The sequence below is a fragment of the Marmota monax genome, unplaced genomic scaffold (assembly GCF_021218885.2).
Source record: "Marmota monax isolate L192 unplaced genomic scaffold, Marmota_monax_Labrador192_F-V1.1 WCK01_AAM20220418_F8-fsc00897, whole genome shotgun sequence".
Taxonomy (NCBI): domain Eukaryota; kingdom Metazoa; phylum Chordata; class Mammalia; order Rodentia; family Sciuridae; genus Marmota; species Marmota monax.
Genome location: NW_026693297.1, coordinates 99,825 through 122,354, shown reverse-complemented (window position 1 = coordinate 122,354; position 22,530 = coordinate 99,825). Strand labels below are relative to the sequence as shown.

At 52.9% G+C, this 22,530-nt stretch overlaps 2 protein-coding genes across 2 annotated transcripts; one reads left to right on the top strand and one right to left on the bottom strand.

Moving 5' to 3' along the window:
- The first annotated feature begins 294 nt into the window (after nucleotides 1-294).
- Thra (thyroid hormone receptor alpha) lies at nucleotides 295-13,054 on the top strand. The gene is made up of 8 exons (XM_046456560.2): nucleotides 295-648; nucleotides 3,043-3,110; nucleotides 3,861-3,961; nucleotides 5,888-6,035; nucleotides 6,651-6,856; nucleotides 7,991-8,137; nucleotides 8,595-8,853; nucleotides 9,713-13,054. The coding sequence occupies exons 1-8, from the start codon at nucleotides 596-598 to the stop codon at nucleotides 9,961-9,963; spliced, it is 1,233 nt and encodes a 410-aa protein (XP_046312516.1). The 5' UTR covers nucleotides 295-595; the 3' UTR covers nucleotides 9,964-13,054.
- Nucleotides 13,055-13,221: 167 nt separating this feature from the next.
- Nucleotides 13,222-20,815, bottom strand: Nr1d1 (nuclear receptor subfamily 1 group D member 1). Its single transcript, XM_046456559.1, has 8 exons — nucleotides 20,184-20,815; nucleotides 17,120-17,452; nucleotides 16,765-16,853; nucleotides 16,517-16,661; nucleotides 15,459-16,099; nucleotides 14,972-15,157; nucleotides 14,328-14,538; nucleotides 13,222-13,706 (listed from the first exon to the last, which is right to left on the bottom strand). Exons 1-8 carry the CDS (start codon nucleotides 20,212-20,214, stop codon nucleotides 13,507-13,509), a joined length of 1,836 nt encoding a protein of 611 aa, XP_046312515.1. The 5' UTR covers nucleotides 20,215-20,815; the 3' UTR covers nucleotides 13,222-13,506.
- Nucleotides 20,816-22,530: the final 1,715 nt, after the last annotated feature.

Below are 22,530 nucleotides of genomic sequence, written 5' to 3'. Positions count from 1 at the left end.
CCCAGCACCACAAAAAAAAAAAAGATTTGTTATCTGCTACCCATGTAGGTAATCAAGATGAGCTCATTCTTTCCCTCCATACCTTCCCATGTCTGGGGCTTGGGATATGGCTCTCCAGTCTTCACTGCTGTGCTATGATCCGAGGTCATTCTGGTCCTGTCCCTGCACCTGCCCTCCATGCCCACTGTCATCTTATTATGAGCCCCAGAAGCCCCAAATATTGCCACCAAAGGAAACCTACCCACCTCCTGCCAGTGGTGCCTTCTCACCCCTGCCTTTCTCTTCTCTCCACAGGGATCTCTGGACAGGACAAGACTCTGAAGCTACTCCCCCAGCCCCTAGCCCAGGATCCCCCATAAACCCTGCTTACCCCCCAGCTATCCTACCTGCCATTCCCTGGCCCCTCCCACCACCCACCCCCCTTGGGGTGCAGGGCATGGTGTGAAAGGCCAAGTGCTGAGGCGGGTACCATGGGTGCTGTGCCCTAGGGCCTGGGTGGTAGTGGGTGGGTGGCCTGTGGGTGTGCCGGGGGGGCCATTGTGCCCACCCCAGTCTCTTGGCGTGCTGGAGGGCATCCTGGATGGAATTGAAGTGAATGGAACAGAAGCCAAGCAAGGTGGAGTGTGGGTCAGACCCAGAGGAGAACAGGTAATGGGTCCAACAACCTAGTAGTTCCCACTCCTAGGCAGCAGGGCCTAGTCAAAAGAAAACTGAGCTCCCTTTGAAGCACTACCTTTTAAGTACCTCAGGAGATGGGTGTGAGGCCAGCAACCCTGATGCCTACTACCTTTATCCAGGAGATGAGGGATGTTTAGATGCCACAGGGAATTAGACATTTGGATTGAGAGGTGCCCATTTTGAAGGGCGAAGTGATTTAGAACAGAATAACCATAGGCAGCAGGCATATGGCCCCTTCCTGGACTCTGCTGAACGGTCTCTAGCGTCCCCAGTGTTGCTGCCCTCATCTGGGCATGTGTGATCCAAAAGGCATTACCATTATCTTCCTCTCCTTATCAGCCCTTTCACCATCTGACCCCAAGCAATTATGTTGTCCATAAGCTATACTGCACATAACTTGACATTTCAGGGCACAGGCACCAATAACTATTGGTCATAACCCACGCTTGAATTTGGAATCTATTGGGAGCCCCACAAGCGTTTCCTTGTTCATGGTTAAGGGTGGGCACTGCTATGGAGGTCCTCCCAGGAATTGAAAGTGCAGGCCAACCATAAAGATTTTGTTTACAGGTGGGTGAGGAGTCAGCCCTGCCACACAACTAGGGATGGGTTACCTATGATATGCACTGCCCTTGAGCAGCCTAGAGGGTCTTTGCCCCTCCCATCAATTCCAAGTGGCACAGAGCTCTGTCCCAGTTGGCATGTTGTCCCAGGAGCTGGGTACAGCCTGTGCCTATGGCTAGGGAAAGAGTGGGGGTGGGGGTACTCTGGGGAGCAGTGTGGCTGGCTGTTGCCTAGGAGATCAGATCCTGAGCCAGAAGGCCAGAGGCCTGGCCAGGCAAAGCCCTAGGGCTCAAAACTGGTTCCCTGGAGAAGGAGAGGAAATGGATGGGGATTTGCAATTGTTTAGGCAGGGTGCTGGAGTAACCTCCCTCCCTGAAAGGCTGACTTCTGGCAAAGATATAAGAAGGAAAGTCTGTCTTGTCATTGTATATCTGTCATTTGTAGCTCCTGCCCAGACTTACGTGGGTTTGGGAGAATCAGCCCTGAGAGGTTGTACAAAGGCAGGAATGCAGGTTCCCAGTTCCTCAGACTGCAGCCCCTCCCCCATGTTCCCGCGCCACCTTGTGACTGTCCCTGGGACGGCAATTATGAGTCTGGTAATTGCTGAAGCCAGTCACTCCACTGGGGCCTAGGTGGCCGAGTTCCTCTGCACTTACTCCTCTGGAAGGCAGGAGGAAGGTCTGACCCTCCAGCCCTGTAGGAACCAGACAGGGGTAATCCCCAGGGGGCGTGGAGCACTGGGCTGTCTGTGACTGTGACCCTGGCCAAGGTCACTGTGTCAGTGTGTTGGGAGCTGCATCCGGCTCCAGGAGGAGGGGCTGTGCAACGTGCCACATGCAGGGTGGGTGTGGAAGGTTATACAATCCTTGCATGCGTGTAGAGGGCTTATGTAACCTGCATGCACTGAGGTTATGTAACATGTATGTGGAGAACCCAGCCACATATATGTGAAATGACTGAGTTGCTAATAATACCTTGCATGAAGGGGCTCAGGGTCCTTGTCCTGGCTCTGACTTCATTGCACAGTGTCATCAGGCACAAGTGTCACCGTTTGCTGCTGTGTTAAATGGAGGCTAGGAACAGGGTGACTCTAGTATTTTCAATCATTATGGATTATGTAGCATGTGTGCATGACCTGGAAATCAAACAATGCATTCACACTGGGGGAGGGGGTAGTAATATTAGGTGGCTGTCCAGAAGCATATCCTAGAAGTCACATAACACACTTGAGAATGCCCTGAAAGTTGCACTGATATGTAGACCCTTATTTCCATCCTTGGGTTTATACTGAAGATTGAATTGTTATTCATATGCACAGGTGTCCTGTTGCATGTATGTGTTCAAAATGATACATAGCTTTAAGAATATTCTGATGATTCTTTTTTGCATATTTATCATCTGCTGAAGGCTTAAATATGTGGATATCCTGTCTATTATGAGCGTTTAAAATCTTTAGTGTATGTATGGGGGTATATGCATACATACATATATATATATATATATATATATATATAGAGAGAGAGAGAGAGAGAGAGAGAGAGAGAGAGAGAGAGTGTGTGTGTGTGTGTGTGTGTGTTGGGGTCCTAAAACATGCTTTTGCCCTAGTCAAGCCCCTTATCTTTCCCCTGCAGCTACCAGATAGCTGGATCCTTCTCTAAGTTTTGTCAGCTGATGTTGGGGGTGGGTAGGATGAGGACCTAAGATGGAGGAGTTGGGCCTGGAAGATCGAATGAGGCTCTTGGATAAGAAAGGGCTATCCAAAGACTGCTCTGTGATTCTACTCACTTTGCCCCCGTCCAGTGCCAGGTCACCAGATGGAAAGCGAAAAAGAAAGAACGGCCAATGTTCCCTGAAAACCAGCATGTCAGGTGAGCCTGGCTGCATGTACCCCTTCTCTATACTCCTGACCCCATCAGACCATATGGGGCCCTCTCTGGGCCTAGGTTCCCTTCACCTTCTATGTCCCCTGGAGAGCCTCCTACAGGGCTTGGGATGGATTTGCCTGGGGGTGAGAGTGGTGATATGGGACATGCTCCAGCCCTTGAGGAGGGATTAGGACAAGGAGGGCCTCTTCCTTTCTCCCATGATCTCCTCACATTACACCCCCCACCAGAATCAGAGCTTGAGATGGAGGATGGAAGGTCTGTATTCTCCTGAAATGAGCTGCTCCTGTTTGTGTTTCTCTCTCTCTCTGCCATCCTCTGTGCCTTAGATATAGCAAAATGTACCCATGGTGTGCACACCTGTAGTCCCAGCTACTTGGGAGGCTGAGGCAGGAGGATCACTTGAGCCCAGATCAGCCTGGGCAATGTAGTGAGACCTCATCTCAAAAAAAAAAAAAAAAAAGGAAAGAAAGAAAAAAAAAATGAAGGGGGGAGCCTTAAATGGGCAGTCAAAAGAACTGACATCTGGTATATTTGTAGAAAAAGGGATGGACAAAATTAGCTCCCATATTATCTCCAGGATTCTACCTTTCTACTTGGAGACAGAGATCCCTTCAACAAGGCCGGGCTAGGAGATGGGCCAGAAAGGAAAAGTTGGGGCTGGGGAAAAGTATAGGAACCTCTCTGCTGGGCTCCTCGCCATGCCTGCTGCCTCCATCCTTTCCTCCCTCCCAGGGTATATCCCTAGTTACCTGGACAAAGACGAGCAGTGTGTCGTGTGTGGGGACAAGGCAACCGGTTATCATTACCGCTGTATCACTTGTGAGGGCTGCAAGGTATGGACCAGCCATCTCCTGCCCCTCCCCCACCACCTGAGCCCCCTTCTCATTCCCTTTGAGTCCCTCAGCACCTGGCATGACAGACAAGCTCTGTAAACATCTAACCTAAAGCCCACCTGTGATATCATCATTTTTTCTTCTCTTAAACATTCATTTATTCACTCATTCATAATCCCTGTTCTACCACTCACAGGTTAATGGCCTAACCTTCCTGAGCCTCAGTTTCTTCATCTGTTCCATGGAGATAATCATACTACCTGTTTCACAGAGATGTTGGTAGAATTAGATAATTCACATGAAGTGTGTAAAACAGTGCCAGGCACATAAGAAGCCCTGGATAAATGTCAGCTGTTACCCATCCATGCAGTTATAAGGAGTGAGGAGTACAGACTATGCCCTGCCCTCCAGCTGCTCACAGCCTACAAGAGAGGAGCAGATCTGAAACAGACATTGGTGTTTTTCAAAATGTGGTTCATGGACCACCCGGAGTACTAGCTAAAATGCAGATTCCAAGGCTACATTGCCACCCCTACTTGGTCAGAACCTTTTTGTGCTGGAGCTCAGGGATTCCGACTTTAAACAGGCTTCCCAGGTGTTTTCAATGCACCTGAAATGGTGAGAACAAGTGCTGGGGGGTATGGTGGGTGCACACAGGAGATGAGAACAGCAAGTTCTCCCTAGGCAGAGGGGCAAGGTCATAGACTTGGGGAGGCTTAATTAGATTTCACTTTGGTTGTTTCGACCAGCATGGTTTTTCCAGGATCACCACCTTCTGCAAATGTCAGACTTTCCAAGAAACAGATCATTTAAAAATCTGTGAAAACTTGGGCTGGGGATATAGCTCAGTTGGTAGAGTGCTTGCCTTGCATGCACAGGCCCCAGCACCACACACACACACACACAAAAAAAAAAAATCTGTGAAAACTTAAAGTTACTCACTTTCTTAGTGTCAACCAAATCTGGTGGTCCAGGGATTTAAGTTCCAAAGCAGTGCTCCTAGAAGCAGTGCTCGTAGTGTAGCATAGAGCAAGACATCTGGGTCCCAGGGAACATTCCCCCAAAGACAGAAATGTCTTGGCTCCTTTCCTAGAGAGTTTGATTTTGTAGGTGTGGAATGAGAACCAGGAATCTTGTGTTTTTTGTAATTGCACTAGATGATTTTAATGCACCCCAGAATCTAAGATCTCAGACCTTGATGTCCTCTATCCTTTACCTGGGGCTGAGTTCTGGCTCTGCTGTCTAGTTAGCCATATTACTTTGGGCAAATTGCTCAATCTCTCCAAGCCTCAGTTTCCTAGTGTGCAAAATGGAAACAATGACAATTTCTACCTTGTAGGATTGTCATCAGGGTTAAATGTAATAATGCAGAAAAAAAAAGGTATATCTTTACATAGTAAGCATTCAACTCAAGTCCTAGCTATTTTTATTGCCACCGCCTTGATTCTTGAGATTTTTCCTTTAAAGCAAAGACTAATCCTGATACATGTAATTTTTTTTTTCAAGCTGCTAGAGTTCATACCCAATGTTTTTTCATGACTTTCACTTTCCTATTTCATGAGTTCCACCTGCATGGGCAACAAGCAACATACTGTATATGAGTCAGTGTCGGGTTAACAAGATGGAAAATAAGATATCAATTGGACTTCCAAAGCTGCTATTCCTTTAGGTTTCACAGCTTCTCACACCATCCCAGACCCAGTGCTCACCAATGCAGCCGTCATTCTTACCTCTGCCATTCCCAGATACTCCCCACTTCTCTTCGGCCTGGGGGCTGTATTTCTCAGGTCATTGTGCCTGCGGTGTCAGGCGGATGCCATGTTCCTTCACTGATCTTAACTCTCTCACCAACCCCCAGTGAGCTGAGTGGTTGGCCCAGGAAGGGGAAGTCATGATTGGAACCTGCTTAATCTCCCCCTATCCCAGGGCTTCTTTCGCCGCACAATCCAGAAGAACCTTCATCCCACCTATTCCTGCAAATATGACAGCTGCTGTGTCATCGACAAGATCACCCGCAATCAGTGCCAGTTGTGCCGCTTCAAGAAGTGCATTGCCGTGGGCATGGCTATGGACTGTAAGGGGCACGGGCCGGGGGAGTTGAGCCACTCAGTTGGGCTAGGGGTGATTCAGGGATGGCATTTCCCTTCCATTGTACCCTTGGGGCAGAGTCACAGTTCAACCCAGGTCAGGTTGGTGGTGGAGTCTTCTGAGTCTTGGTCCCTGATACCCTTATCATAAGGGGAAAGGGATCAGGATTCTCTATGGGTCTTACACATGGGCCCCAGTGCCCACCTGCCTTTCACTACTTATGGGACTTAGAGAGGGCATTGTTGGGTAAAATGAACTCCTGAGAACTCTCCTAGCACTGTGATCCTGACCCCCAGGAAAAACCTCCTTTCTGGGTAAGGGGGTATTTTTCTTGGCTGGGGACTGGGAGGCAGGATCATCTAGAAACTGTTATCACCATAACCTATTGGGCCATAACATAATACTACCCTGGATCTTTCCAAATTGGAGTTGACATTGTCCCCCTTACTGTGCCACCCAACTCCTAGGTGATTTGGGTGATCATTTAACCTCTCTGACCCTTGGTTTTGCCCAACCTCTGCACTAGAAGAATAGCTTCTGAGAGGACTGTGGGTAGGGGAGGGAGAGTGCCCTGCAAGGAGTCTCTTGTCTCTGTTAACAGTGGTTCTAGATGACTCGAAGCGAGTGGCCAAGCGCAAGCTGATTGAGCAGAATCGGGAGCGGCGACGAAAAGAAGAGATGATCCGATCTCTGCAGCAGCGACCAGAGCCCACTCCCGAAGAGTGGGATCTGATCCATGTTGCCACAGAAGCCCATCGCAGCACCAATGCCCAGGGCAGCCATTGGAAGCAGAGGCGGAAATTCCTGGTAAGGGGCACCAGGAGAGCAGCAACCGGTTGGCAGGAGAGGAGAATGGACTCTGAGGCTTGCCTCCTATGGAAAGCCTCCTCAGTGTAATCCAGCCCAGAGCTGATACTCTCCACACCTTGGTGGTCTGTGCAAAATCACTGCTCTCTGGTCCTACCTATTTCCTATGATGGGGTGCTCTATGAGGACAGGGCTTGTTTTACTCATCAAATTTTTAGTGCAGAGGTGACCTCTTCTCATTTTCCTGCCCACAGTGCCTGAGAGGGAACCATGAGGGCATAGTCATGTAACAAACAATATTTTTTAGCACCTGCTGGGCTTTAGGTGTTGTGTTAGGCCCTGGCAAAACTGAGTGACAAATGGATGATTGTTGTTTTCAGAAGATGGACAAGTGTCCTTATGTGGAGGGGGGAGACCAAAACCTGGATCCTGGTTCCTGATAGAATGTGCTATGGGGTGGAACAGTGCATTGTTAAAAGCATGTGCTCAGCCAGGCACAGTGGCCCACGCCTATAATCCCAGGGGCTCAGGAGGCTGAGGCAGGAGGATTGTAAGTTCAAAGCCAGCCTCAGCAATGGCGAGGCACTTAGCAACTCCATGAGACCCTATCTCTAAATAAAATACAAAAAAGGGCTGGGGGATGTGGCTCAGTGGTTGAGTGCCCCTGAGTTCAATCCCTAATATCCCCCCCACCCACAAAAAAAAAAAAAATTGTTCTCCAATACCAAGCAGATGTTTATCAAGATGTAGTCATATGACTTTGGCCCTAATACTTAACTACACTAGGCCTCAGTTTCCTGCTCTGTGAAATGGTGATAATTTTATCTTCATCAGAGTTGTGGCAAGGATTAAATAAGATATGTAGAACATGTAGTCTAACGCTTGTTCAGTCATTACAACTGAGATTATTATTACATTACCGCTGCTACCATTCTTACCATTGTCGTTATTAGCAGACTTGGAGTGCTCTCTAGGGTTTAGCCTCTGCCCCAAAACCTCGGAGATGGGACACAGCTAGTCCTATCTGGCCCCTCTTCCCCAGGCTGCCTTGGAGCTCCCCCTGGTGGGCAGGGAGCCTCAGTGAGAGGTTGAAAGGGGTCTGCAGCCTCAGATGACCCCTATCTCTTCCTCTAGCCGGATGACATTGGCCAGTCACCCATCGTCTCCATGCCTGATGGAGACAAGGTAGACCTAGAGGCCTTCAGCGAGTTTACCAAGATCATCACCCCGGCCATCACCCGTGTGGTGGACTTTGCCAAAAAACTGCCCATGTTCTCCGAGGTGAGTGGCAGATGGGAGGAGAGACATGGTGCCAGGTTGGAGGGAACCTGGGGCAGCTCCCCAGGGCACTGCATGCTCCTCTGAGGTTCTCTGGACAGGGAGTCCTATAACTAACATACAACCATTGCTAACTCCTTGTGCCTACCTCCCCAGCCCTTCTCCCCTCAAGTCTCCGTGGCCACCCACCTCCAAGCAGCCTAAGCATTCTCCTCATTGTGGGCAGGAAACAGACTGCTCTCCTAGCTGCTGGACTTTGGCCAAGTTACCTAAATCTCCTGTACCTCGGTTTTCTTATCTGTGGTGGGCTGGGGTGAATAACAGGACCTCCCTCAGAGGCCTAACTGTGAAGTTTAAGTAAAAATAGGATAGACATGGTTCCGCATCAGGTCAACTGTGGGAGAGACTGGAGCATGGGGAGGGCCATGCTGAGTGGTCCTGTGACCCTGCCGCCCCACAGCTGCCTTGTGAAGACCAGATCATCCTCCTGAAGGGGTGCTGCATGGAGATCATGTCCCTGCGGGCTGCTGTCCGCTATGACCCCGAGAGCGACACCCTGACGCTGAGCGGGGAGATGGCTGTCAAGCGGGAGCAGCTCAAGAATGGCGGCCTGGGAGTGGTCTCCGACGCCATCTTTGAACTGGGCAAGTCACTCTCTGCCTTTAACCTGGATGACACGGAAGTGGCTCTGCTGCAGGCTGTGCTGCTAATGTCAACAGGTACCTGCTGGTGGGCTGGGAGGGCTCAGAAATTGACAGGGACCGCAGAGCTAGGCTGAACCCTGGGCTTGTTGGCTCTCCTTTTTTCTTAATCTTTAAGACTCTATACCCAAATCTACCTCTCTGACCCATTCCCTCTTCTGCAGGCTACCTGTCTATCACCCAGGCTGCCCTCTTTTTTTTTTTGGTTGTAGATGGACATATGTCTTTATTTTTACTTATTTTTGTGTGGTGCTGAGGATTGAACCCAGTGCCTCACACTTGTGAGACAAGCATTCTACCGCTGAGCTACAACCCAAGCCCTGCGCTCTGTCTCTTATTCCCTGTTCTGTCACCTACCCCATCTTTGGTCCCCAGGCCTATCACTGTTCCCCAGTCCCTGTTCTGTTCCTTATCATGCCTTTGCCCTGTTCTTTCTCTCTGCCCCCCATCCTCTGTCTCCAATATATTCCTTTGTTCCTTACCTTCCACACTCTCTTCCCATCCACCTTCTGTCCACCATTCCTTCTATCTCTAAGTCCTACCTCTTATCCCCCAAACTCTTTTCTTCCCTCATTACCACCCCACCGCTCTGCCCACCAATGCTTTTCTGTCCCCTGGTCTTCCCCTCTCTCCAAACTTTCCTCTTGTCCCAGGCTCCCCTCCCCATTCCCCTGTCTTCCTTATGTATTGCTCTATGCCTCCTTCTGCCTGGTGGCTGGTCCTCATATCTCTTTCAGTGCAGTTTTCTTCTCTGGATCTCTCCTAACCCCTCTGCCTCGTCTCCCTTCTTGTCATCTGCTCATATCCTCCCCCATGTTTCACCTATGTCTCTCTCAGACCCTCACCACTCACCTGTCATCCCCTTCCCTCTTTGCAGACCGCTCGGGCCTGCTGTGTGTGGACAAGATCGAGAAGAGTCAGGAGGCATACCTGCTGGCGTTCGAGCACTACGTCAACCACCGCAAACACAACATTCCGCACTTCTGGCCCAAGCTGCTGATGAAGGTGACTGACCTCCGCATGATCGGGGCCTGCCACGCCAGCCGCTTCCTCCACATGAAAGTCGAGTGCCCCACCGAACTCTTTCCCCCACTCTTCCTCGAGGTCTTTGAGGATCAGGAAGTCTAAAGCCTCAGGCGGCCAGAGGGTGTGCGGAGCTGGTGGGGAGGAGCCTGGAGAGAAGGGGCAGAGCTGGGGGCTGAGGGAGACCCCCCCCACACCTCTTCTCTCCTTCCTCTCATCCTTGGATAGATGCAGCTCCCACACACCCCTGCACTGCCCAGGTCCCCCTCAGAACCTCCAGCCCTGAGACAGGGCAAACAAATGAACTTGCTATGAAAGGACAGTATGGGAGGCTGGGACCGTGTCCTGCAGTTCCCAGGGGCCCTGTCCCCTAAGAAAGTAGGGGAAGTGAACCAAGAGGGACAAGCCATCTTGACTGTAGGGATAAGAGGAATGTGGGATGGGGGAAGATGCCCTCACTCACACCCTACACATATAAGAGATTCCCCCACCCAGTTCCTTGGCCTAGGTTTCCCCTCCAGGCTAAGGGCCTCTACTTTCCCAGATGCCTGGGTGCAAAAAAAACGGCTTGGCTTGGATCCTCCCCTGGAGGTTAAAAAATGATAGTCATCCTAACTGCACTTTGGAAACCAAGCAAGGGGAAAAGTTAAATGAAGAAAAACTAGACAGAGAGAAAAAGACAAAAAAAGAGAGAGAGCGATAGAGAGAGAGAGAGAGAGATATTAAGTTATTAACTAAGGCTGGCCAGAGGGGAAGGATCCCCCCCTTTCCCATCCCCATGCACTTTGAGAGCTGCCCTTCCTCCCCCCAGATCAGAGAGAACCCCCCCCCCCAAATTCTCCAGAGTAGGGCTGCCGATCAGAGCTGTGAGTTGACACAACAGGGTCCTGGCCACCCCCTTGCCTTGCCCCTCCCTCTGTGCCCCTTTGGCACCCCCACCCCAGTACTTTCTCTGCTCTCTGCCACTCGTGCCCGCTGAGTTCCATCTACCTCTCACGCTGGATGCCAGCTGGCCCCTCACCAGCCTGCCCTACTGCCCACACAGCTCCCCTTTCAAGTGCCCAGCCCCAGGGGCCTCTCCCTATCCCCCCTCCTTCTGCACCTTGGCACCCACACAGGAAAAAACTGTGGCCCAGGCTCCTTCCCTCCTCATATCCTGCAGTATTAGCTAAATCCAGATGCTGCGTGGGGGGTGGGGGGGTTGTGTGTGAGCGTCTCCCAGAGCCTCCACCCCTATAGGACTCTTTCCCTGTTTCCCCGTCTTCTGGGCTCTCTCTCTGATCTCTGCCCTCCTTCCCCACCCCCACTCAATGCACTGGGGCAGGCGAGCAGGCATATAATGGGGTTGTTTCCATTGATGGCACTTGGTTGGGGCCCCAGGGGAGGAGGCAATTGGTGCTCCTCCTATTTTCTTTGAAGCTCTTCAGGCTGGCCACCCCTTTGCCCCTGGGACCCCTTTCCCCTCTTCTTTTCTCTATTCAGGGACTTTGGCTTGAGCCATCTCCCACCCTCCTGGTGAGGAGTGCTCTGTTGGTCTGCACTTGGGTGAGCTGCCCTCCTCTTCCTCCTGCCTTTGGCAGTGCCCACTCCTCAGGGGAGGGGGGGGAGGAGATGGCCCTCCCACAGGTGGGAAGGAGGAGATGAGGGAGACGGACAGAGCAGACCAGAGAGCCCTGGGTTCAAGGCTGCATGTCGGCAGGGATGGATGGGTGGACATAGATGCCCCCGGAAGCCATGGGGAATAGGGCAGGGGGCAGGGGAGGGGTGCCAGGGCTTCCTGCGCTTTGCACTATTGGGGCACAAATGTCTTAAGTAGTGGGGAACCTGCCACCCCACTCTGACCCTCAGCCTGCCACAGCCCCCTACACACACATACACACACACACACACACACAAAGGCAGTGCTCTGCTGTCTGCCAGGGCAGTGTCCTTCCCCACTCTTCAGGTGTTTCCTCCAGGTAGACTGCCTGGAGGAGCACACTGTCACCTGTCTGAACGCCTGCCCCAATCCTCTGGGCCCCCATGCTGCCCATGCTGTCTTTGTTTCTATCCTCTCTCTCTCTCTCTCTCCTGGGGTACTGATTCCTGGATTCTTCCAGTCCCATGGGGAAGCCCTCTCATACCTTCCTCCCACACCTGGGGGCCTAGTGGAGTTCCTGACCTGTCTGCTGTCTCCCCACTTTCTCCAGCCCCACCCCTGTCTTTCTATCCCCTTTCTCAACCATGGACATGGTGGCCTCTTACATGCACATGGGAATCCCCCCACCCTTCTCAATCATGTGAGCTGTGATCCCCCACCCGCTGGCCCTTCCCCTTCCCCTCAGTGATGTGGAGTGTATGTGTGTGTGAATGTGTGAGTGAGTACACGTGATGGGGGAGGAGCCAGGGAGACTCAGGAGTGCCACGCACCTGCTCTAGAGAGGCAGCTGTCCCAGTCCCTGCTGAGGAAGTGGGGGACAGGGCCCTCTCCTGGGGGCCATTGGTGCTAATGAGGGGGAATGGCCTTGACGTGGGTGCTTAGCATGCCTCCTCCAGTGTTGGCCCGGGGCACTAGGGCAGGCTGGGTGGGGCAGCAGGTGCAGTATTGGTGGGAGGATGGGTTGCTGGGAATAGGTTGAGGGGGCCAGGCCAGGACAAGGGGGTGCCAGAGCCATGACCACTACCCCACCCCCACCACCCGCCTCTCCATCTCAGTATTCCCCTCCCATCACTTATAACACACATACCTCATCCAGCCTCCTCCCTGCTCAGACTTGGGGAGGGTGGGGGAGGAGGAGCCCCTACCCCTATCCCCAGTGGCAGGTCTGCAGGGCTGGGAGAGGGCAGGGCGTGTGACCTAGACACCGTCCAAAAGGGGACAGTACTTCCTGCCCTGGGAACTCCTGGGTGGGGGGAGGGGGACACTGCCCAGAGGCGCTACTGAATGTATGAGAAGCTGGTGCTGGGGTGGGGGGAGGGGGGTTGTGGCCAGAAACAGGGAAGGAGGTAGGTCCCTTTCCCAGGGAGGGGTGGGACCGGTAGGGGTGACTTGAGGGGCTCCTACTCCTGCCCCACGTTGACAATCAGTATGTCTGTTATGTGCGATTTTTCACCCCGTTGTGTTTTGGGTCAGGATTTTAAAGAAAGATATTTTTATGGTAATTGTTGCTCGTCTATTTTACTATATATTTATGTAATAAATATATGATGAAAATAACCCCCTTGGGCACCCCCCCTTAGACTTGTGTGCTGTTTCCCTATATCCTCCCATCTGCTGGCAGAGTACCCGCCCCACAAACTGACCAGATGGAGAGGTGTCCCCCCCCAAGCCTTGGCAATAGTCCCACCCCAGCCCCCAAACGAGCACACACCACAGAAGCCAGCTCAGCTGTGAACTATTGGATTTGAGACAGGAACAGAACAAATGGGGGGCCAGAGAAGGGTGGGAAAGTGAGAGTGGTTTAAATAGGGGAGGATGGGAAGCATGGTGATGGGGGAGGGAGCAGGTATTTACAAGAAGGCTCAGGGGGCCAGAGGCTCATCTTGGAATATTTTATAACAATATAAATAAGATTCTGGTTTGCTTTTCCTTTTCGTCTCGTAAAGGAGAGAGAAGTGCAGAGTTCGATTCTGTACAAGGGGGCAGCGGCAGAAGGCCGGCCGGGCGGGTCACTGGGCGTCCACCCGGAAGGACAGCAGCTTCTCGGAATGCATGTTGTTCAGGGTCCGCAGGTCCGGCAGCTTGAGCAGCAGCTTGGTGAAGCGGGAAGTCTCCGAGGGCCGGTTCTTCAGCACCAGAGCCCGAAGAGCCCGCAGCAGCGTCTCCTGGAGCTGCTCCACCGAAGCGGAATTCTCCATGCCCGAGCGGTCTGTGGGGAAGACGACAGCAGTGAGGCAGGCTCCCTGAGCTCCTCTGACGAGGAACCGGAGGTCTGCGAGGACCTGGCAGGCAAGGCAGCCTCTCCCTGAAGCCCCTCTGAGGGCCCGTGGGGAAGGAAAAGGAGCGGCACAACTCCTTCCAGGCCTCCGCCCAAGAGCAGGGGGTGCCTGAATGCTGGGAGCACGGCTGGCAGGCTGGCCACCTCCCATCCTACAAGACCACTCTCCTCCCCTGAAAAGGCCATGTGTGGCCAGGCTCCCTTGCTTTTTGCTCTGTAGTTCCCTCTGTCTGGGATGCCCTTCCCCCTTTCTCTGCCTGGCAACATCTTACTTGTCCTTTGAGACCCCACTCAAGTGTCACTCCTTCCCCAGCTCCCCCAGGCAGAAATAGTTGTCTGTGCTTCCTTGATTCATGCTTTTACTGTGACACTTATCTCACTGTTTTATAATTAGTCGGGCATGAGTCTGTTTCCCAAGCTAGACTGTGTCTGAATCATGTCTGTATCCCCAGTGCCCTGTGCAGGGCCTGGCATAGAGTAGGTACTCCATAAAAGGTGTGTTGAATTGAACTGCGTCTGCCTCCTCCCGGGTTAGGCGAGAGCTTGACCTACCCGCAGAGACAAGCACCACCGCGGTAAAGAGGCCCAGCTCCTCCTCAGTAAGCGCCAAGGAGTTGAGCTTCTCGCTAAAGTCGAACATGGCATTGAGCAGGTCTCCCATGCCCATGGCACCAAGCTCCTGCAGGCTGTAGGTGGTACGGCTCAGGAACATCACTGTCTGGTCCTTCACGTTGAACAGTGATGCAAAGCGCACCATCAGCACCTGAAGGGAGGACAGTCATCCTGGGTTAGGTGGGAGAAGCAAGTGCAAAACACCCCAGAAGTTTGCCAAAGGGTTTAGTGGTACTGCCCTATGTTTCTCAGTGTGGGAGGGTTGTTTCTGAATGGGCAATGCGGTGGGAGGGGGCAGGTGGAGACACTGGGAGCATCCCACTGGCTTTGGAATAGGTACTTCACCAGTTAATTTGCTCACATCTAGAATGGGGGTAGCACTTTTCATGTAATGGGGTACAATTAGATGCCGGCTGGGATGAAAGAAGTTCCAGCCACCCAGAGGTGGGCATGGGAGGGGTTCTGCCCCTCTATCAGATACTGGGATTCCAGAGCCTTTCAGAGCCCCTGCTCACCCCAGATATCAAGCCATTCTGCTGGATCCTTCCCAAGCTTAAGAGCAGGGAGCACAAAACATCACTCACCTCAAAGGTGCCGGCCTTGAGCAGGGTGACCTGGTCATGCTGAGAAAGGTCACGGAAGCCAGGGATGTGCTTGGCAAACTCTACTACCTCCCGCACAGCGGGGGTGAAGCTCATGGAGAAATCTTCCCAGATCTCCTGCACAGTTCGGCCACTGCGTCCGTGGGGATACATGTTCATGGGACATGCCTGAGGAAAGAAGGGTTGCGGGGAGGGTGATGTCAGCCAGGTTGGCTTAGATGGGTTTCCCAGTAGGGCCAGGCTGCAGATTTTGCCTGGGCTAGGGGCTGTGGCCCTGGAGAATGGATAATAGCAGTTAGGTGCCAAGTGGAGATCAGGGATTCCCAGGCAGAGCCCAGACTGCAGGGCAGGACACCCTCACCTGGGAAGAGAATATCACCACACTTAGCCTCCAGGAATACCCAGCTGTCCTATATTTAGTCTGTTCTTCCAGGCCCCCAGCCCTCTCCACCCCTTCCCATGTCCTCACCAGCAGAACATTCTTGGAGTTGCCTTGCCGCGGACTGTTGGCAGGTGCCTCGCCTTCTGGGGCTGCGTACACGTGGGTGGGGCACAGACGGTGCCCATTGCTATTGGGCTGGTGGCAGTTGTGGTGAGGAGGGCCGGGGGGCCAGGCAGGAGGATAGGAGGAGGGGCCCTGGCGTAGACCATTCAGGGCCTCATTATGCCGCTGCGCGGCCAAGGCGTTGTCATTGGGGGCAGGCGGGCAGCCCTGACTCTCCCAGCGATGTGGGATGGTGGCTGAAGGGCTACTCGATGTATGGTTAGCATTGAAGTTGCCAGGTGAAGTGCCCAGCTTGTCGTGGGCATAGGTGAAGATCTCTCGATGTGCCCGGGCCACCTGAGATATCACATCCTCCACGGTGGGCTCAGGGCTTGGGGATCTGGGTGGTGTCAGCTGTTGTGGGAATTGAGAGAATCCCACCAGGGGTGAGGGGGTCGGAGCAGGAGGTGGCGAGGGTCCCATGGGGCCTGAGGTGGGATGCTGGGTGGGTGAGGTCTCCAGTGGGCACTGGCTGCTCAACTGGTTGTTGGCCAGGTTCATGGCACTCTGCATCTCAGCAAGCATCCGCTGCTTCTCTCTTTTGGGGATGCGCCCAAAACGCACAGCTGTGACAGGATGAGAGCAGTCTCAGGAAGTTCTCAACACACTCACATGCATCTCTTCCTTCCTCAGACCTTAAAGGCCTGAGGAAAACCAAACCCAGAAAGGCCACACCCATCAAGGTGATCTTTCCAAGTACAGAGGGATTGATGGGAAAGAAGTATGTGTTTACCCAAGAGGATAACATAGGGGCATCCTCCATGCAAATGAGATTCACGGTACCATGTGTCTCAGTTTAGGACTGTTTTTTTTTTTTTTTTTTTTGTGGTGCTGGGGATTGAACCCAGGGCCTTGTGCATGAAAGGTAAGCACTCTACCAACTGAGCTATGTCCCCAGCCCTAGGACTGTTTTTCTTAAGGGAGGGATTAGGTCAGAAGGTTTGGGTGGAAGGAAAGGGGAGGATATGAGAATGCTGCCTCACCATCTCGAGACATGCCCACGGAGAGACATTTCTTGAAGCGACATTGTTGGCAGCGGTTGCGATTGATGCGGACAATGGAGCAGTTCTCATTTTTCAGACACCGTTTGTACTGGATGTTCTGCTGGATGCTTCGACGGAAAAAGCCCTGGAGGGCAGGGGCAGTTAGTGAGCATCTCCATCCAAGCTGGGCCTATGTGTTCTGGGAGAGGTTGTCACCTGCCCCTGCCCTCACCCCCAATCTGCCTCACCTTGCAGCCCTCGCAGGCGTGCACGCCATAGTGGAAGCCTGAGGCCACGTCCCCACACACTTTACACAGTAACACCATGCCATTCAGCTCTGTGGGAAGAGATGGGCAGTGGATAAGCAGAGGCCCTTCCGTCTGAGTGGCTTGAAATGTGGAGGTTTTCTAGGGTTGAGATTTTGCAGGGGAAGAGTTAAGGAAGCACTCCAGTGTTTAAGGGCCCCTCAGATGACCAGACTGGGCTGGACAGGGGCAGGCTGAGGCCAAAGTATGCCCTGAGAGTATCTGTTTCATGAAAACGAACTCCCAACCTAGCCTTGGCTCACTTCCCTTCCCTCAAATCATCTGGACATCAACTCACTGGTGATACTGCTGGTGCTCTTGCTGGGGGACACTCGGCTGCTGTCCTCCATGGCCACTTGTAGACTCCCTGGGGGGCTCCCATTATAGAAGGAGGATGACGATGAGGAGGAAGAGGAGGAAGGGGAGCTGTCATCACTTAGGCTGGGTGGAATGCTCCCAAAGGAGCGAGCTGGGTCCTGGGTAAGGGAGCCAGTGGGCGATGGTGGGAAGTAGGTAGGGCAGCCTTGGGTCAGGGACTGGAAGCTGCCATTGGAGTTGTCACTGTATAGAGACTCCGGACTGGTGCGGCTTGGGGAGGAGCCACTGGAGCCAATGTAGGTGATGACGCCACCTGGCAGGAGAATACAAGAGAAGGGGATGTCAGCCCTGCCATATTTTTGATCCTAGGGCATCACCAATTTCATCCCAAATCACTGTTCCTCTTATAAGTTAGCCATGTGGAATCCCTAAGCTTGGAGTTCATTAGTAACTCCCAACACAGACATGACATCGCTAATCTTGTCATAATAAGTAACTCCCCAATACATGCTAGGCATAGCATGGCCAAACAAGTGCACTGTCCTTTCTTCGCAGGATACAATCAATTTCTGCTTTGAGTGTGAATCATGATGCCTTCAGTCAACTCATACCTCCTGCCCTAGATACTCAGCTAGGAAATGTCAACTGTAGGCAATGACTTAATTGTCAGTGTCAAAACTAGGGATGGGACAAGTAGCAGAGAGCCATTCATAAGTGCTGAGTCTTCAAAAACAAAAACCAGCTCCCAATTCTAACTTCTTGCACAAAGACCATTCCAGGGATAGAGATCATAGACCAAGAAGGGTGGCTAGCTAACAGTAAAGAGAACAGAGGTCTGTCAAAATAAAATGGTCATGCCCCCCCACCCCCAAAAAACAGGGAGACAAATTCTTGTAAGGTATTGCAGGGAAGAAACCAGCTCAGCCTTGCTTCCCCTGCCTCCAAGAGATGAGTCACAATGGACTCTATCTCTGAGTCCAGGAAGGGCTTAGCCGTGAGCTGCAGGAGGTGGAAGTGAAGTACAAATTGTCCAGCCTGGGGCTCTGGAATTCCCCCTTCCAGATCTTAGACTGGTGACATATTCGGCGCTCTGGCCACTCAGGAACTTTGGCACTCTAATTACAATCAGCTGGCTCTGCTCTTATGGTTTCAGGAGAAAATGGTGACCTGCCTGCCACACCTCTGCCAAGCACCTAGCAGGGCCTGCCATGGGTAGGGTGGGAGAAGGGAGGATCCCAGGACACGTGTAAACTGACACATGCCATGCCACCGTGTCTACAGAGGCACATGTCTTGCTCACCCACTGACACACACTAAACTGGGCAGGGCAGCCTTAAAATAGCTCAAGGTTGGTCAGGGTGAACCCAGCTCCCTGTAAAGTAGTTGCACAACAGATCAGCTCCTACAGTTTCAGGGCTGAGGTGGGGGATGGGGTATTTATTTGGTAGTAAATGAACTTGACCCAGTTTATCCATCTCCAAAGGGGGAGCAAGACCTTTATTCAAAGAGCCTTCCAACTTTGAAATGAGGGGCCCACCAAAAGAGTCTCATTCTAGATCTAGATCTTTCACCAACCAACTTTGGTTGGGACATGGAGGAAATCATCCCTCTGCCCCCTGCCCAGTTTTTCCTTCTGTGAGGAAAAAAAAAAAAGGGAAAGAGAAGAAAAGCAATATCCTTTCAGCTAGGGTTCTGGGTTATAGTTATTTGGGGGCAGTCCTTAGAGGCCAGCTGCTGTTTAATCTGTGGACTGCTTCTTGATGGGTGGAGGTGGAGGAAGATCATGCTTAGCGGGAGGAAAGAGATGCTTGGGGAACTGTAAGAACTGGGAATGTGGATAAGGAAGTTGGGTCCAAACGCAGTACAGTGAAGTACAAGCAAACAGAATTGAGGGGGAAAAGCGAGCAGAAGGATAATCAGATGTGAGGTGCCTTTGGGGAGCATAAACTCGAGGCCAGGAGAGGTCAGGGGTGGCTCCATCTTACTCTGCCTCTGTGATGGGGGAGGGGGGCCGGCAGGCGGGCGAGAAAAGGAGGCAGGCGGGGGCGGTGAGTCAGCCCAGCTTCACCCAGATCTCGGCTGGGCGGGGCGGGAGCCCAGCCCTCAGCCGGCCTCACGTCCCAGCTCCACGTGTGCCCATCGCACGTGGCTCCCCAACGAGGAACCCCGGAACTCAAGGCCCCGCCCTCTCCGCTTCCCGTCTGTCGCGAGCAGCAGCCCCGCCCTCCCTCCGCCCTTCCCTGCAGTCCTGGGTCGTGGGCTGGGCCCAGAACACTTGCTGGGCCAGGACAACCAAGGGGAGGAGAGAAGGGGACACGCGTTGCCGGGGCAACGGGGGCGGAGCTCATTATGTAACGGGGCCGGGAGGCAACAACCAATGGGGTGGCGTCCACGGCCTCTGCTGAATGAAAACAAATGCAGCACGTGGGCCCGGCTCTGCGGCCATGTGAGCCCTCCTGGAGCCCGGGCACTGTGGGTGCCCTCCCTGGGGCCGAGCACCACGCTCCGGACTCCTCAAGTGCCGCTCCCTACTGTCACTGAGGATTCCCCTTTGAGATTCGACCCATTCATTTCCCCCGCCGCTCCTGCCCCCATCGCCCCACGGCTTCTGATTCCCTGGAGCGTGCGGGGAACTACTGGAAAGAGAAAGGAGAGAATTCCTCCTTCCGAGGCCAGGCATACCACAGCTGCAGGGGATGACGGATGGGGACGTTTCAGGACACTGCTCCAAAGTTCTCAGTCTCCCTGAGCTCTTCAGCTCACTATTCCGTACCCGCTCTCCGCTTCCTCTTGCCAGGGATATGAGTCCTTCTGGCTCAAGGGAGCTTTGGGACTGATGGGTGGCGGTGGTGGTGAGCTTCAGGGTGCATTCCCAGAACGAACAACCCGCTGTGGAAATCCCACCCTATGACCCCTCAGCATGCTAGCAAATGTCTGAGCAGAGGGATTCCCCAGTCTCTTACAAAGTTCCTCTTGTGATAGGCGTAAGATGGAAGTTGGAGACAGACAGAGGCAGGATGATAGCAGTAAAGCAATCTCTGTACCTGTATTGTTATTGGAGTCCAGGGTCGTCATGTCTTCACCGGTCGAAAGCGGTCATTCAAACTGGACCTTGACACAGACTGGAGGTTGCGGTTGCTGCTCTTTCCCCCGGGGCACTGGCTGAGGACGGGGAGTGGACCCTCCTGCTCAGGTTCAGGATCCGAGGCACCCTGCAGCAAGCTCTTAGGGTGGCCGGACTGCAGCCCTGCTGAAGGGTAGGACGCTGAGGCAACGGAGGTCTGCTTTGCATGGGAAAAGCAGAGATAATGTGTGTGGGGAGATCGGCCTGCAGTAGTTCTGGCTAGAAGGTACCAAGGAGGGTCGGGTCTCTGCAGTGCACCGGGTGCCACTGCCTGACGGCTCCGCAGCGCTGCAGGGTAGCGAATCTGGAGCTCCCGGTGCAAAAGTCCCAGAGGGAGAAAGGTTGCAACCAGGAAGTAAGTAGGTGATGGGAGAAACGGGGCACCCAGGCGCAAAGAAGAGAGACGTGTGCCCTGCTACGTTCCCTCGGCAGCAATATTTCACTCTGCCAATCTCAGCCGCCTTTTGCCCGAGCCTTTCCCTGGGACAGAGGGCTCTGCGCAGGCGCCAGCAGCCCAGGGTTCCCGGGCCGCACGCGGCACTGGAGCAGGTACCATGTGATCCCAGGGAGCGCCTCGTGCCCCAGTGACACACTTTTCCAACAGCCGGCACGTTGAACTCCGGGCGCCTGCGCACGCTAAGACTATCGGGATTTGTAGTCCACTGACAAAGTGGGCGGACTGCGTGTGTTTCCCCTTTCTGCTTTGCAAAAGTGCTTGCTGGCAGCGGGGAGGAGCTGAAAGTGGAGAGGGGTGGGGTGCGCTGAAGAGTCAGGGTGGCGTGTTTGGAAAGCCTGTATGGCAAGGGCATGTGAATTCCTGGGGAGGGACTGGCAAGCTTGTCTGCTCCCTGGGAGATCAAAGCTTAAAAGGCCCTTTCTGCAAACTTTGCAAACGTGAGAGCTTCACGTGATTGCAGGGCTGACCTCGCCCTGAGGTTACTGGTGACACGGGGAGAGAGACAAACAGGGGAGGGAGATTTCCCTGGAGTCAAGAGCTTAAGCTGCTTTTGCTGCTGGGCTAAGGCCTGAGATGGAAAGGCAATGTGACCCCTTTTCCCTTCTACTCCCCTTAGGGAGAACACCCCAAGGGAAAAGAGTGTCAAGGAGGTGGGGATATCCCTAGGACTCCCTGTTTGCTTGTATGACACCACCCCACCCACTCGAGGTGACTTCTGGGTGAGTCATTTCCCTTTATCTGGGAAATAAAAAGGACAACCAAGGGGAACTTCATGGTGAAAGTGCTTTGAGGTCCTTAAATAATGGGGCAAAGGTGAAGCTGAGCCCTGGAGGAGGAATGACAGCCCCTACCCTTCATCCACAGTGCTCGAGGGTGGCCCATGGATTCCACAGAAGATAACAGAGGAGAATATGAAGATCGTCTTAATCTTCCCTTCTTTTACTGAAGAGGAAAATGAAGCTTAGAAATTAACTAAGGGGGGTCTGGGGATATAGCTCAGTTGGTAAAGTGCTTGCCTTGCATACACAAGGCCCTGGGTTCAATCCCCAGTACCATAAAAAAAAAAGAAAAGAAAAGAAAGAAAGAAAAAAAATTAACTCAGGGTCACTTATCCATTGCTAGTTTCATCTGCCCACCCTGAACATCAGAGAGATGGGTAGATGTGCAACTTCCAGTATACTCCCTTCAGAGTAGCACCTACCATGGTAGTGAAAAAAGTCTCCAGGGACTGGGGATATAGCTCAGTGGTAGAGCGCTTGCCCAGCATGTACAAAACCTTGTGTTCTATCCCCACCACTACCGAAGGAGAAGGAGAGCTCCTGTTCTCAAGCTGAGGTGAGTCCTCTCAAAAGGCTTGGATAAGGGAGAATGGGAGCTTTCTCTGGCAACCAGGTGAACCTGAGCCCCCGGCTGCTCCTGCCAAGTCCTCAGGTCTAGTACATCTAGGAAGGATTTTCTTCATGCAGGAAGCCCTTCTCCTCTACAAGCAGCTCCTTGGGCAGCCATGATGGATACCTGGGAAACATGATAGCCGCCAAAGAGGCAGAGAAAAGAGTAAGGGCTGGGTGTGGTCGTATACACCTGTAGTCCCAGCTATTCAGAAGGCTGAGGCAATAGGATCACTTCAGCCAATGAGTTAAAGACCAACCTGGGCAACATATAGAGATCCCATCTCAATTAAAAAAAAAAAGAAAAAAGAAAGAAAGAAAAGAGAAAAAAGTGGGGCAGGGGGGTCACCAAGGAAAGAGCTGGCTATTAAGGCCAGTGAGGTTGGCAGCTAGCCAGCTGACCAATGACCCCTCTAACTCCC